Source organism: Nyctibius grandis, chromosome 8 (genome assembly GCF_013368605.1).
Source record: "Nyctibius grandis isolate bNycGra1 chromosome 8, bNycGra1.pri, whole genome shotgun sequence".
NCBI classification, from domain to species: Eukaryota; Metazoa; Chordata; class Aves; order Nyctibiiformes; family Nyctibiidae; genus Nyctibius; species Nyctibius grandis.
This window is the reverse complement of record NC_090665.1, coordinates 4,737,938-4,753,802: the sequence shown is the minus strand read 5'-3', so window position 1 is coordinate 4,753,802 and position 15,865 is coordinate 4,737,938. Positions and strand designations below refer to the sequence as shown.

At 50.6% G+C, this 15,865-nt stretch overlaps 1 protein-coding gene across 7 annotated transcripts in view; it reads left to right on the top strand.

Annotated features, from left to right (window-relative positions):
• MECOM (MDS1 and EVI1 complex locus) overlaps positions 1 to 15,865 on the top strand; it is a 343,388-nt gene that overhangs the window by 289,171 nt on the left and 38,352 nt on the right. For 6 of the 7 annotated variants that reach the window (XM_068406158.1, XM_068406155.1, XM_068406156.1 and 3 more), the window contains exon 3: positions 6,921 to 7,055. In XM_068406158.1, the coding sequence (XP_068262259.1) occupies positions 6,921 to 7,055 (135 nt within the window). Of the gene's footprint in view, positions 1 to 5,131; positions 5,212 to 6,920; positions 7,056 to 15,865 lie in introns of those variants that run through there. The other variant, XM_068406159.1, reaches the window with a different exon arrangement.

Sequence of the window (15,865 nt, the reverse complement as noted above, 5' to 3'; positions counted from 1 at the left end):
GGGATACTCAAGATCCAAAACAATTCAGGGTCGAACGCCAGTGGCACAGCTCGGTGCCTGCCAGAAAACTCCTTCCCACCAGGCAGCCCCTGCTCAGGAAGATTCCCCTCATCGGTCAGCCGTGACAGCACCCACACCTGCAGGAGACCCTCACCGCTGGGCTGCGATGGAGCCACCGGCACACGTAGGTGCCCGGACATGGCGGTGCCCACCCCGGTGCTCAGCACACCAGTGGGTTTGCACATGTGAGAGCGGGGCAGGACATGAGGGCAGCGGGTCTGCTGGGACCCCATTCATGCCAGGATAATGGGAGATGAGAAAGCGGGGTTGGGCTGCCAAGCTCAGATCGGGGTAAGAAGGAATGTGCTATTTTAGAGCGTAGATTTTAATAGGAGAGAAAAAGCGGAGCCTTTCTGCTCAATACTTGGGTGGTTGGTTGGCTCTTGCCAGTAGCAGCATCGCGGCCGCTACAGACCATAGAGAGGGTGCGAGCAGGGAGCGGTGCCCATGGGAGTGCAGGGATGGCTTCACCCATGCCTGGGCCCTGCCAGCGTGGAGGCACCACGTGAGTGCTCCTGCCGTGCATCTGCTCTGCGCAGGCGCTGCGTGTTCGCTGCACGTATTTCTTTAGCCCAGCCATAAAGCGCCGTGCCGGGGGGTGTCACCCAGCAGCGGGAGCAGAGCAGACCTCACCACACGCTGCCTCTGTGCACGGCTGGGGGCTGCGTGTGCTCTGCAGCTCCCCAAGCACAGCCCCGTCCTCATGGGAGTCGCAGAGGTCCTTCAACTTTTTTACCGCCTGCACAAGCACCGCTCTAATTTTTTTGCAAGGATGTGGGATTGTTTATTTTTTTTTCACTGAAGGCAGTCAGTATTTTCGGCGGGGGGTTTGTGTCTTTTCTGCATACTCCTCATTTCAGACCAGTAAATGCCCCTTGCTGCCTGGCTACGGGGGGGACAGTCTGGCTGTGGATGCTTTGGGCTTTGCACCCCAACAGTTGCCAAAAGGGGACCCCCTTCTGCTGGTGGGGTGAGCCCTGGTGGTCCCCAGAGCCCCGTGCTGCCCTGGGGAAGGGGGTGCCGGGTGCGGCAGAGCGTTGATCCCCCTGCGTCCCACAGCCGGGCCGCGGGGAGGAAACCCACCCTCCAGCAGTGCCGGCAAAGCCAGCCTGACCCGAGCAAATGAAAATAATCAAAAGTAATTAGAAGCGTGCTGGACTGCTCCTCGGAGATCTGTGCGAGAGAATAAACATGCCGGAGCCCTCCGAGCCACTGCAAAGGCCCATGTCTGAGCTGTTAGGTGCCCTGACCTTGTCCACATAAAGACGTGATTTATGAAGTGCAGGGCACAGCAGCAGGGCTTCTGTCTTCTCCAGAAGAACCAAATTACTGAGGTGGAGATTAACATGCTTTCAGTTGGGCCCATTTCCAGACCAAGGGAAATTTTTTATTTACATTTTTTTACCTTTAATTTCCTCCTTCTCTCCCTCACTTGAAAACTGCCTTTTGGCCGGGAGGGACGATCCCGGCAGCGTGTGAGGGCAGGAGGGGTGGCTGGGACGGGGCACCGGCGTGGGGGGCCGTGGCATCACCGTGATGCCCACCACCTCTGCTCCGTCACACGAGGGTTGGAAGAGGTCCGGCTCTTCCCCCTGAAATGAGGAGCAACACTTGTGATTTTGCTTGATTTTATTTCTTTTTTAAGTCGATATTTGCGGACGGGAGGAATTAACATGCAGAAATTGCGTCGCCTTTCCTGCTTGTTGCTGTTTTCCCGGGTCTGACCCGGAGCATTTGGGTTTGTCGGAGGGCTGTTGTTTTCTGCGTGTTTGTTTTGCTTTGCTTTTCCTTTCTCCCTCCCCGCTTGCTACCCTTGCCTAGGATTTTAAACACTTACCGCAGTGTTAGTCAGGATGCTCAATGTTGTGTTTAGTCACCTTGAGAAATATAACATTAAACCCCACTTAAAAATGCGGTTATGAAGTGGCTTGCTCTATAAACGTAAGGATAATATTAAGCCTAGTATGAACATTTACGGTATTTTAAAAAATCGCTAGCGACTTGTCTGATTTTTCACCATTGTCCTCCTCAGTGTTTGTCCACAGGAAGCCCATTAAAAGTGGACAGTGCAGTTATTTCATCTGGCTTTGGCTGAGCTGCTTTGCTTTGCTTTAATGATGTGCTGGAATGCACGATGCCCATAGGGTCTCCATTATGAGAACTTTTACTTCTGGGACGACCATGAAGTTAAAGGCTTAAAAGAGGCATCAGTTTACAGCCTGGTGGGAATTACTAGCAGACTCAAGTACTAACTCCTTACTGCCTCCACTAATATAGCGACTTATTTTAAATAAACAATTGCAAAAGGGACCCTGTGGAAATATTTGGGCCTCTTGAAGCGCCAACCAAACCGTCCGAGGGGAGAGAGAAAAGGCTACAGATGTGTTTAAAGGATTCTTGCTTGAAAGAAGGAAAAGACGTGTGTGTGTGTGTAGCTCCAACGTCCCCTTACATGACCGGGGTGAGGCTCGGCTCGCCCCGCCAGGCGCCCCGCCACGGACCCCTCCGGCGCGGGGGCATGTGCCTTCCTCCTCCTCCCGGGGCCGCGCTGCCCCCCGCCCGGCTGGGGCAAACCGGAGCCGCCGGCAGCGCTGCACGAAGGGGAATTACCAAAAAAAAGGGGGTTTCCCCCCCCCCAAGACGGGCAGCGGCGGGCCCGCAGCCGCGCACCGCCCGCCCCGGCCCCGGCCCCGGCCCCGGCCCCGCTCCGGGCGCGTCCCGCGGCGGCCCCGGCCCGTGTCCCGGCAGCCAGCGCCACCTAGCGGCCGCGGGCGGCGCCGTGGCGGCGGCGGAGCCCCGGTGCCGGCCGCCCCGCTTTGCCGGTACCGGGAGGCCCTTTTGTTTATCCACCGGCGTTTCCTCCTTTTGTGGTAAAGCGGGAGGGGGTGAGGGGGGGGGGGCTCCGGCTCGTATCGGGGCCTCTGATCAGGCCTATGGGCTCGAGCAATCAGTTTCCCAGATTACTTGTATTTAATACACAATGCATCATAAAACAAATCCCTCATCCTGACAGGAAGAAAATAGAACAGCTCATAGCTCGAGCCGGTCCAATTTATGGCTAAATTAAAAAAAAAAAAAAAGAGAGAGAGGGAGAGAAAGGAAAAAAAAAAAAGGAAAAAAATCTCCAACAATGGGCGAGCGGAGGGAGGGCAGGAAATCAATGGTCCGGCAGAGCGGGCGGGCGCGCGGTTCTCAGGCCCGGGTGCTGTGGGAATCTCCCACCAGGTTTTTTGAGGTTATTGAGAAAAGAATTTTCTTTTTTTTTCCTGTCCTACCTACCAACACTGCGTGCGGGGTTTTTTTTTTTTCCCCCTTCTCTCTCCCCTCCCCGCCTCGAACAATAGCTATTATCTGAAATAACAGTTCAATGTCACAGATAACAGGCCGCTGAGACGAATTAATAATCATCTCTTGTCACCCGGCTTCTCGCCCTCCCCCTGCCCTCCTTCCCCGACCCCCTACCCGGCCCCCCCGGGAAAGAAAAATCGACTTTTAGTCTGAGATATATATTTGCACTTAAAAAAAAAAAAAAAAGTGGGTGGCACTTCTGGATGGTGCAATAAAAGATACAGTTCAACCCTCTTTTTTTTTTTTTTCCTGCCCTCTTCCCCAAAATACACATACAGACGTGTGTCTTGCCGTAGTTAGCACGGACGGTGCCCAACTTTGCGGGCCGGTTTGAGGCTTTGCGTGGCGGTGGGATTTCGGGGCCGTTTGTGAAGCCGGGAGAGTCCCGGAGCCGGCGAGAGCTGCGGCTGCCCCGCGGGTGGGAGCGGGCCCGGCCGCGGCCGGTGTCCCCGCCGGCAGGCAGCGCCCAGCCTCCCGCCGGCTCCGTTCGTGGGATTCGTTACCGAATAAATAAAAGGAGAAAAAAAAAAAAAAAAAAAATCGTTTAGGAAGCTCCGGCAAACGGGTCGGTGGTTCCGCGGCACCAAACGGGGTCGCCGGGAAAGTGGCCGGGCAGAAAAAAAAACCAAAGTTGCATTTCATTAAAAATTATTATTAATAACCACAGTGACGGCGATGCCGAGGGTAAATCGGATGACAAGCCGGGCGCGCTGGCTCCTGGAGCGCCGGGAGAAGCCGTCGGGGCGAGGGCAGCGCGGCTCCCCGCTCGCCGCATCCCGCTGCGGGGCCGCCGCCACGGCGCTCCCGGGAGCGGGGCGCGATCGGCCGGGCGGCGGCGGCCGCCGTATAAATAGAGGCGAGCGGCGAGGGCCCGAGGCACCGCGCACCGCCGCGGCAGCCCCCCGCCGGCCCCGGGCGGGGGATGGGCGGGGGGCTGCCGGTGAGCCCCCGCGGCGGGGCCGCTGCTCCGCGACCCGGCGGTGACCCCCGGCCGCGGGGCCGCTGTCCCTTTAAGCGCGCCGGGAGCGCCGCCGCCGCCGCCCGGGACGGGGGGGAGGCCATGGGGGGGGGGGGGGCGGCCGCCGGCGCGACCGGGGCTGTCCCGCTTTAAAGAGACAGTGCCCGAAAGGGGAGCGGCGGGCTGGCAGGACCCGACGGGGTGGGCGGGGAGGGGGGGCGGGCAGGGCCGGGCCGGGCGCTGCCCGGGGGTGCGGCGGGGAAGAAGCGCCGCGGGCAGCTGCGGGGGTGGGGAGGGGGAGCGCCGCCCGCCCACGCACACTTTTCTCCCATCCCCGGCGGAGAAGTGAAAGAAGTTTGTTTTGTTGAGCGGTGTGCGGTGGGTTTTGTTGTTGTTGTTGTTTTTCTCTCCCCCCCCCCCGCCCCCTAAAGAGGGTTGTGAGGGTTTTGGGTTGGTTTGGGTTTTTTTTTCCCTTCCCCGTTCCTCCCCCCTCTCCCGATAACTTTCTTTGCACACACACACCCCAAACCAGCCGATAAGACCAGGAGGGGCCGAAAGGGGAAGGTGATGGCGAGCCGGCAGAAACCCGCCGAGCCCCGCCGCCGCTGAGCCCTCGGGGGCCGGCAGCCCCCTCCCGGCCTCCCCGCCCGGCGCCCCGGGCCCCCGCCGCCCCCCGACAAATGCTGGAGCGCACCGCGCCCGCGCAGCGCCCGCCGCAGCCCCGGACCCCGACGGCCGCGGCCTCCGCCCGCCTTTGACGCCAAGATGTTGCTTCCAGCCGCCTGAAGGATATTTTTCCCTCTCCCCACCCCGTCCCTGCCCCCGCAGACTCCCGGCGACACAAGGTAAGAGCGACGAGCGCTGCCCACGGCCCCGCGGGACGGGGCCGCCCTGCCCCGTCGGTGCCCGCCGCGCCACCGGCCCCCGGGCAGACCCTCCTCCGCCGCCCCGGGGGGTGGGGGTGCGGGGGGGGGGTGTATGTGTGAGTCCCCCTCCTCCCTTCTCGGAGCACAGCGGAGTTTGTTTTGAAAGGGAAAATTAAATGTTCCCTCTTCCAAAAAATAACCGGAGGTGCGGGCGCGGGGCAGCGTGCGCGCCCGCGGGGGATGGAACTCGCCTTGCGGGGCCCCGCCGGGGTTTGGGGTGGCTGGGGGTTTGGGCTTGGCTTTGTCCCCCTTCTTTTTGGGGGGGGGCAGGGGTGCTCAGGGGGAGAGGAGAAACCCGGCTGCCGCGGGGTAATGCTGGGCAGGCAGGCGCGCACCCCCACCCCCACGGACGGGCCCGATCCCGGCAGCTGGGGGGGGGCGGCGGGGCTGGGGGCGGTGACCCGGGCAGCGCCCGCCGTACCTGGGCTGCCCCCGCGCCCGGCCGCCCCCGCGGGGAGAGCAGCTTTCCGCGGGGCTCGTTTAATTAATGACCGTGCGCGGGCTGGGGCTGTATTGTGAGCCCTCGATAGGAAACTTCCGTGGGTTTTCATTAACTCTCCGATACACAATGCCGGGGTTCCCGTCCATTCAGCTCGGAGGCCAAAAGTGCTCTGGGGCTGGACGTGAATACAAACGTTTCCCATCGGGGGAACGGCTTCCCTCTCGCTTTGCTTTTCGTTTGGGGCTTGTGTTTTAAGGTTTTTTTTTTTCCCGAGTAAAATCGAGGGGTTTTGCTGCCCGTGCCCAGCCAGAGAAGTTACGAATGTAGCAGTGAGCTCCTGGGATGCTGTGGAAAGTTTAGGATAGGCCGGTGGTAAAGCTTGCAAATAAATAATGGTGTTCAGTCATACGTAATGAATAGTAGTTTGTCATAATATTAGAATAGAGCATCCTCTTTAGCCTGTCCACAAGCAATCTCATTATATTTGTTTATTGTCTGCATAATTGGAACCATTTATTGGTACGTATTGAATCCTGCCGTGTTTTGCATGAGTGTTTACATTGTTTTTCATTTATTTTCTTTAGTTTGGCATAGGGAATTCTATTATTAGCTCCAATTAGGGGGAGCGATTTAAGTGTTGCACAGAAGAGCTGTTTGGGAAGCGTAATATTAAAACAAGATAAATAACTCTGCCTACCAAAGAAAGTTTGGTTCAGAGCAACAAATTCAAAAAGACTAAGTGGGTGCTGCAAACCATGTAAATCCTGAAACGAAACACAAACCTCAAATGAAGCCAACACCAACTATTTTAATAATTTTTGTTGTATTCCCTGAAAGAATCATATTTAATTAAAATAGTAATTTTAAATGTAAATAGTTACTGATGAATGCTAAAAAAATCGGTTCACTCTTAAATTAACATAGCATTTTTTAGTAATAATTAGACAACATCTTGATTACATGTAAATTTGTCAAGACACTTTTCGGTACGTTTATTGTCCTTTTATTAATATATATATATTCTGACCATTCTTAAAAAAAAATCTCACCAGAGGAGCGTATTTCTGAATAAACATGCCTGTGTTATTATTATCCATTTGTTTATCTGGAAACCTGTGATTTATCTTTTGATTAGTATGCCCAGACAGTGACAGAAAGATTTACTTTTTTATATTCTTCCTTTTAGATCTTGGATGAGTTTTGCAATGTGAAGTTCTGCATAGATGCCAGTCAACCAGATGTAGGAAACTGGCTCAAATATATCAAGTTTGCTGGATGCTACAATCAGCACAACCTTGTTGCATGTCAGATAAGTGATCAGGTATGTGGTGTTCACTTTCTGGACTTTTTTTTTTAAAGAACTTTAAGGTGTCAATGGAAAAAAAATATCAGCAGTTCACAACAGATTTTGGCCTGTTTGTTGTTATGGCAAAAGATAAGGTGCAGACGTGATATTCAGAATAGAGTAATTTTGATTATGGGCTATAGATAATATGAATTTTCTATTTTTCCACATTGTTGTTCAATTCATAAATAATAAGTTTTTTTTTAATCTTATACCTGTTAAAAAGCGGGATTGCTTTCTTAGGAATACAAAGCCAGTATTTGCTGATTTTGAATTAGCAGCATTTTCTGGCTCCTGTTCCAGTCCACTTGCATTGCTACGTTAAACCGTTGAGTAGATCAGAAGCTGTAATGTGAAATCAGTGGAAGGAGTGGAGGGGAGGACACAAAACTGATAATGCTCCCAATGTAGTTGCACGTATGGGGCTTTGGGTTTGAATGCACACGTGCATGAATATTATTATGCCTTTCCATACACTTTGCTGGACCTCGTACTGCTTGTATGCTGAACCTGGATCTTCAGTGGTTTTCTTTTTCTTTTTCTTTTCATTTATTGCACTTAAATCCACTCTCTGTTGGGCTGAAAAGTTATTTATCCTTGTGTGTTGGAAAAAAGGCTGGGACAGGCAGAGAAAGGACGCAGCGAAGAGTTTTGTTTTCAGTTATGCTGATGAGTTATTAGGTGTTTCTTAAATCAAGGTTTGCTTTAGTCTGCGCATAATACGTGCCGTTATGAAATATTTTACTGGGTGAAGTTAGGTTAAGAAAGCTGTAGTTCTTTAAAGTAAAATATCTAAAATAGCAAAGCAACAACTGACTGTGAATTCTTGTTTCCAATTTAAACTTTACTACCTGCAACATAGGATTTGATTCATTTAATCAGTGTTTTGTTTTTCACCACTTAATTAACTGTGTCAGGTGAATGTTAAAGATTATCTCTATCTGATTTAATTGCCTTGACGGTACTGAAAGAAGAATCAGAACCAGACACAAAGCTTCAATTAGAAATCATTCTTTCTAATCACAATCCTTACGTATAGGAAATGGATATGAGACAGCCTGCTATTTCCAGCACAGCATTATGTATTTCACTCTTGTGAGATAGTTGATTAAAACTGGTTTAAATAACTTTTCCAGAAACTATGAGAAGATTATTTTTTATTTTTCAACTTTTCCAGTTCAGCCGTGAGCACGTGTAACACAGAATGAACCAGCTGACTGAGATATAATTTCTTTTTTATATAGCAGCTGGTTTAACTAAAGAAACCATAAAGATTATTAGTAAATGCAAAATACATTTTCCAAGTTGAAATATGCTTTGCACTGAAAAATGATAAATTCTCTTAATGCACAGCCTTTATGGAACAGTGATAGGAAAAAGAAACTATACAGATCAATTGAAACAGCAAATTCAAATATTTTACGTTTAATAAGAGCTGGCATAGATAGGAAAGGTTAGTAGTGGAATCACGTGCATTGATCAAAGCAACTTACTGTCTTTGCGTTGGTATTGGTGAGCTGCAACTGAAACTACACGCTGGGCTGAAACATCAGCATCTACCTCTACGACGCAGACACGCACCCGCGTTTTGACGTTTTTGGAAGGAAAGTTATGGCGCTTGTAACTTTCTCTTTTTTTTTTAGTGTTTACATTTCTGAGATTTGGTAATGGTGGCTGTACTGCTGCCAATAATTTCTTTCATTCACTGGAGACTCGTTATTTATTTTGCACAGTATTGTGCTGTCCATAATTCCATATTTTAATAGCTTACTGTTGCCGAGATTTGCAAATTAAGAATGGGTTGTCTTTCAAGTAGTGTGTTGCGAGCTGGGCGCTGTCAGCAAGAGATTGTCGTTCATTTGACCCTCTGGAAATGCTGCGCGTTCACCCACAAAATTGTCCGCGCGCTCCAACGTTTTATGACCAGAGCCTAAAAAGTTAATGCTAAAAATGTGCTCTCGAATCTTAAAGCGAAAAAGCCTTTCTAACAGCTCCTCCTTCTGCTTTCTTCTGGCACCAGCTCACTAGAGGTAATATAAAATATAATAGGAAGGCAAACTGGGAAATGGACATTACACGGCCAAACGTGTGCGTGTACAAGGAGTGACAAATGCAGGTCAGGACGGGGCGTGCGTATGTGCCTGTGTATAGGCTGCGTGGCTGCCTTTGGGTCACTCTGCCTCTGTAGCTGCTAGAAAAAAAAGGGGAAAAAAAAGGAAAAAAATTTAAAAAAGGAAAAAAAGAAGTGGGGGGGGAAAGGTGAAGCCTGAGGATGTGTATCAGTGGTGGCAGCTAGAGCTGGAGGGCAGAGGCGATGCAGCCCAGCTGGGATGGGAGGCCCCAGCTCAACTGGAACCGCAGCCAGTGCTGTGGTGGGGATGGCACCCTGGTTCCCCGTGGTTCCCCCGGGAATAAGCAGCACCTCAGCAGCCCTCATCACACGGGGGGCATCCCCGCTGTGGGAGACGCTGCTCGCTCCCGAGGCACGGACACTCCATCAGCAGTAATTGTTCACCTCTAATTGCTTCAACTCATCTGTAAAATTCACAAGCAAACATTGGGCTGTACCTGACAAGGTGAAAGCTCCTGCCAGCGCTCCCAGCCTCACGCTGCCCACAAGTTTATGCTACTAAATTCAAGCTTGACTGACGGACAGGTATGATTCCCAGACTGCTTGAGGCAGGATTTAGATGAATCTCAGGGCAATGTGTAATCTAGTCGCTCTGCTGAGCTCTACCTTCTGTGTTTAACAAAAAGAATGAAAGAAAAACATTTTTTTGTTGTTTTCTCTATTGGACTTTTTTCAGAGACGTACCACCCCACCCCCCGACTCACGGTTGAGGTTGCGTTTCATCACTTAGGATCAACTTTACAAAAGGCCTGGGCTCTTTCTTATGACTGTATAAACGAGCTTTGCTAAGATGAACAGCTCGATAATGGTGGGATGCAGTCAAAACATGCACGCTGGATGCAACTCGTGTTTCATTTGATTGGAGGTGGAATAGGGTTTAAAAGCTGCATTGGTTTTTGTGTTGGTTTTTTTTTATTTCAGACAAGGTTGCTCTAGGATTTCTCTTTGCTGTCTTCCTATTATCTTCTGTCATCTCCAATCTAACCTGAACATATGTAATTCAAGATGTATATGAATAAAAAAATTCCCCAAACAGGGCACTCTCATTTTTTTCCTTCCCCCAAAGAGACTACAGTGTGTGCAGAGCTGCAGAGAGTCTTGTCACTGCTGTTGCCCTGGACTGCGTTTTTTCAGCCCAGAGTCAGTTAGGATTCAATACCAGTTTCTGCTAACTTAGATAACTCCCCTCTGTTATCATTAAACATCTGTTAGTTCAACTTTTTAATGACTTTGGAATGATTAGCCCCATTAGGCTTTCTGGCAGTGCTGTCATCCCAGCATTATTTTAAAATACATACGTTAATGAAAGTGCAGTTGCAGATACAGGAGTGACTATAGCAATGGCATGTCAGGAGCTGTCACACGTTCCAGGCACATTTTCAGGCTGGGATCACAGTCACCTTCAAGCTGTAAAAAAATGTATTTTTTTTTTTTTTTCTTTTAAGAAATGTAGTTGGTAGCTGTTGAAGTTAAAACTCCTGGATATTGTTTTTCTCTTGCTTTTTGCTTGCAGAGCTCTGACAGTGATACAGCCACGTAATGCTGTGAAACTGCTCTGAGCTTCCAGGTCTGTTCCCCCTCAACAAAACAGCTCCTGAAGGTTCCCTTTGGTTTATCCATGGGAAACTCCAAGTGGCTCAGGGTCAGTTTACTGAGGTTTTGGTTTGCTGTGTGTGCTGAAACAGGTTTTGGGGGTTCTTTTTTTTTTTTTTTCCTGTGTTTTGTTTTGTTTCCTTATACTCAAGTATATGCCACTGCAATGTGAGAAAAACCAGTAGTATTACACTCTTAACAACGTGCCCGATGTCAGCGATATAAACTTACACGAGTGAACCTACTGCTGTAGGTTTCACCAGACCTGATCGCATCTTACGCGTTTTACAAACTTTTTTAATCTGCTTCATGTTTCAGGTTTTACTGCCGCTGCCCCTGCTCCGCGGCAGGCAGCTCGCAGGCAGAGAGTGGCAGCGGCTCCTCTGGCAGCCCCAGACGCGCAGCCACCTGCAAAAGTTGCGTGTTTAAGGGATAGTTTTGAGGCTTTGTTGTCAGAGAGTGAAATTAAGGTTTGGGCTGTTGTGGATCAGGAGGGCACACGCACGCTGAGCTCGTATGGGGCCCTATTCCACCATGATTCGTCCTATAATTTATTAGTTTATTAAGCAAATAAAGCTTAATTAAGCTCCCACTGCAAATCTGTCTCCAGTGGTGCAGGGTCGTGTTAGCTTAGGGCTGGTGGAACGAGGAGCTCATCAATGGTGATTGTCCCCTTATTGCAGTTAGAGCTGGGGCTGTGGGTGAAACTCCTGCCCAGTCTTTACGTCTGTCTGTGTTGTCAGGACCTTAACGTGCTGGTGGTGTTACCGTGCTCGGCGTTGGCCTGTCCTGACGTGACCTAAAAGAAATTGTTTAGAACCAAAACTGGCAACTAGTTGTTCCCATTTCTGCGAAGTGATGAGCTTTTTATTGACGATTCGTGTTTAATGAAAGCAGTAAGGCACGTCATCTCTAAGCAAAAATGCCTTTTTTGTGATGAGAGCTGTCAAATCATACTCGTGTGCTTGCCAGAAAGAGTACAGAGGATTACAGATGTCCACAGAGCTAGGACAAGGCTGCAGCGCACTTGACACTTTGTGTGGCTCGTGAATGAAGGTGGGATGTTAGAAGACAACCGCATGGTGAGGTCACCTCAGGAGAACGGGCGGACACGCAGAGGTTGTGGTCTGGTGTTGGTGGTCAGTGACCCCCGAGCAGGAGATTTTGCAGGCTGGAGCAGCTCGGCTGGATGTGGCAGCCCCTCACCTGGACCTAGGGCTTTCACAGAGGCTAAAATTCACCTACGATGGAAGAAGACATGAGTATCACTGGGGAGGTGGCCTGCAGCCCTCGAGGCACTGAAGAGGGTGCCCTGCGGAGGGATGTCTTGTAGCTCCCTCCTCCCTTTGGGGGAGCAGGAGGCACCTTTTACCTCAGAAGATGGAAAAATGGGGATTCCTGGTGCCATTTCAGGAGAGTGTCCTCACTCCGGCCTCTCCTGCTTGATCCGCTTTGGCAGTTTCGGGGCGTTTTGGACACGAGGAAGGAAAGGGTTTGCAGTCCTGGTGCCGAGGCACTGTGGTGCTCCCCCACCACCTCGGCAGGGGGAAGGGGAGGGTCCCCTCCTCCCCACTGGGCTCCCACCCGCACCCCTGTGCACACGCAGCCGCTCGCACGCAGGCACTTGCTGAGTTTTGCCTGTGGATTTTTGCTGAAGTTTTCTTTGGGCCCAGTACAGTGCTCAGGAAGGACTCCTCTGCGTTAGCCCTTGAAAAAACTCCAGTTCGTTTCAATTTATCATTTGCCTGAGTATGGCAAGAAGAACCTGGCTCAGGTTTCATCACACAGTTCTCCAGCTGCAGAAGTTGTTCATCACAAGAGCTAAAATTGAAGCTTTGCTGTTTGGACCTTTTTATTTTCTTTTTTTCCTCTCAAATGCTTAATTACAGCTCGTTGTGAGGTTATGTATCCGTTCGTCCTCATTTTTCTGTGGGCATAAATCCTGATTTTGATCGAGCTCCTTGAACATAACGCTTATTATTAGTTTTGGACATTTAATTTGTTTTGCTTTTCAGGCAAGTTCCACTCTTGCTCCGAAGCGGTGCGGAGGCAAGTGCCAGTTGGCAGCGTGCGCGCCGCCTCTCTGGGCGCTCGCTTTCCTGCCCGGGCTCGGGGCACGCTCCCCTCCAGTGCACCGCAGCCCCCAGGGTGGCCGGGAGCTGAGGCCGGTGCTTTAGTTGAGGCAGACGTACCCACGGCATGTGGTGGAAGCCGGGAGCGAGTTGGGCACAGGATGGGATGTCGGTGCAGGAGCAGCAGCGCAGGGCTTGGTGGGCACTGATGGGCTTCACCAGGCTTTCACCGAGGTGCACTTCACCATTGGTGTCTTCTGTTCCTTCCCACCATCCCATCCCAAGTGGGTCCTCCGCTCGGTCCTCCCGCTTGCACCAGTGTGGTGCAGGATGAAGTCACTCGGTGCCTTCCCCCGTGGTGCTAGATGTAAGTTCAATGCATCGCCTGGGGGTTAAAGTACAAACTGCACTGACTCGGAGCAGCATCTCTTGCCTGCCCTAAAATCTGAATTTCCCAGGCAGCACTGGGCCACGTGCAATGTTTTCCAAAGCTCTCATGTACATGGGACTAAAGGGTTTAGCCGGATGCAATGGAATATAACTCCTCTTCGGGGCTGAACACGACAGATGCACGCATGGCAGCTGGTGCCTTTGCTCTCACACAGCGGCTGAAGTGTCCCTTTTCCCCCCAAACCACCACCCTTTGGTTAAACCTCCCTGGGCGCTGGAGGGCACGTGGACGGGACCAGAGGGGGCTCAGACAGAGCAGTGTGGGTCTGCTGGGGCAGGCGGGACGGCCGGGGCACTTCAAAGTGTGCAGGCGGAGGCGGCCGAGCGCGGCCCCGGCCTGAGCGCGCGGGGAGTGCGTTTTCGCTATTATTTCAATTATTACAACTTCCTGAAGAGGTTGAAGGTCGTTCATAATTCACGCTTCTGTCATCTTTACACATGCCAAATGCAGTCTATTAAGCATAAATAAAATTTCAAGTGCCTGACCAGGAAAAGTAAACTGGGATTCATAACAATGAGGCCTTATTCATCCATTTAAAAGTAAATTGTGTGTGTTCCTTTTTTTTTTTTTCCCCCTCCCCTTTCCCTTTATGGCTTTGCAGTTTGGGAGCTTTTATTTCTGCTCGGTAGCATAAATATATGACCTGCGGTGTAGGCAGGCACAGAGGACTGATGAGTTAGGCCTCCCCCAGCTTCTCCCCACCCCAGACCCCCTGAACTTTGAAAGTGTTTCCAGATCTGGATCCGATTTTGCTCTTCCTATATAAACTGCAGTCACACACCGCTGATCCCAGGGCATGTGAAATGCGCATCTGGACTTTGCTGTTGTTTTTTTTTTCCCCTCTCCGGTTGTTTCTCTACCGTGCAGCAGCTCTTCCTATGCCTCTTGAGGCAGACTGGTGCACGCTCGTGCGTCGCGAGCGTGGGTTAGCCTGAGAAAGCCAGGTAATGAAGGGGGCTTGGTAGGCTGAAGAGGTGAAAGTCAGAAAATTAAAACCTTTCATTAATTACAGTAGAGTCTGGACTGCATCTTCAGGCTTTGCAATAGAAAAGTCCATTTATTTTACATTGCGGTTTCCTAACACCAAAACTGCTGCCTGCGGCAGAGGTTGCTGCTGCTGCAAAGCAGGGGCAGCCAGGAGGGGACCTGTGGGGCTGGGGGTAATTAAGGAGCTTTCCCACCTCGGGGCTCGCAGCACCCCCACGCCGTCTGTCCTCCGTAGGCTGCTGCTGCTGCCTCAAAACTGGAGCAACGTGGTTCATTTCCACAGGACACAGTTAACTTCTTGGGTTTTCTCAGACAGGGTAATTCCAGGATGTTTTAGGTGGAAAGAGTGAGAAAAAAGCCTTTTAAGTGAAGTAATAAGGACAGCTATTAAAATCAGATTAAATTTACCTGCACGATCAGTTTGGTTTAAAGTTCAATATATTTTATTTGAGATCCTTACTAGAACACAATCTGGGTATATAATCTGTAGGTGCAGGTGGGGGGTTTTTGTACATACAGAAATTAAAAAAAATATTTTTCATAATAATTATAGTTAGTATTTTAATAATAATAATAATAATGATGATGTCAAAATGCGAGAGTTGGAAATCTGTGACTTAGACCTTGCTTTGGAGGGAGTTAGTTCTGACATGCAAAATAAAGAAACACCCCTCAACCTAAAATACAGCGTTTTTTGAGATACTCCATCTCATCTCCCTGCTGAGGTACAGAGAGGCTGGCCAGGTAGTTTCTGAAGGGTAGCTTAATCGTCTCTGATATTTTCAAATACCAACACACACAGGACAATTGGCTGCAGAGGTTACACCCTGGTTAGGGGTTTGTCCTACAGCTGCAAGAAAGATGCTACATCGTAGTGGGGCTTCCCAAAGAGAAGTGATGCACCCCAGTATGGCGCTTCGGGAACAAGAACCTCTTTATGCCCCTGTACGGTCCATGTGTCCTCACTTGGCGACAAGAGGTGAAAAGGTTTATCAAAATACCTTTGATGGGAGAGCATGAGCAGAGGAGGGAAAATACCAGAGAAGGCTTTGCTGTGGTTTTTCTTTGCTCCTTGGTGTGGATGCACCGCTGACCTCTGAGGAACAGCTGAGTTTACCCGACCGTGACACAAAACCTGGCAGCACCGAGGCAAGACCTGGGCAGAGCTGTCCTGGGCAGAGCAGGAGCTTTGGCACGGTCCCCTCTGAGTCCATGGAGGTCCTGCCTGCAGAAGTCTCTCCGGCTGGTGTGCAATGCTGCATGTCACGCACACATTATTTCTACTCAAAGCCAGCCTGCAGCCAGGCTTATCTTCCACAGATCGGACTGCAGCTTCCCTTTGAGATGTGAGGAGGCCATTATACTTCTGGAAGAAAAAAGCCCGTTTTTCAATACATTTATCTTAAATGGAAAAACAAGCGTCGCTTAAAGCAAATAGTCATTGGATGCAGCGCTGACGTCATATTTATGTGTGTGAGTTAAAAGCTGGCTTCACTTAAATGTGTTTCGGCCTTTGATCAGATGAGTTGCATTGCCCCAGCTGTGTCCCCGG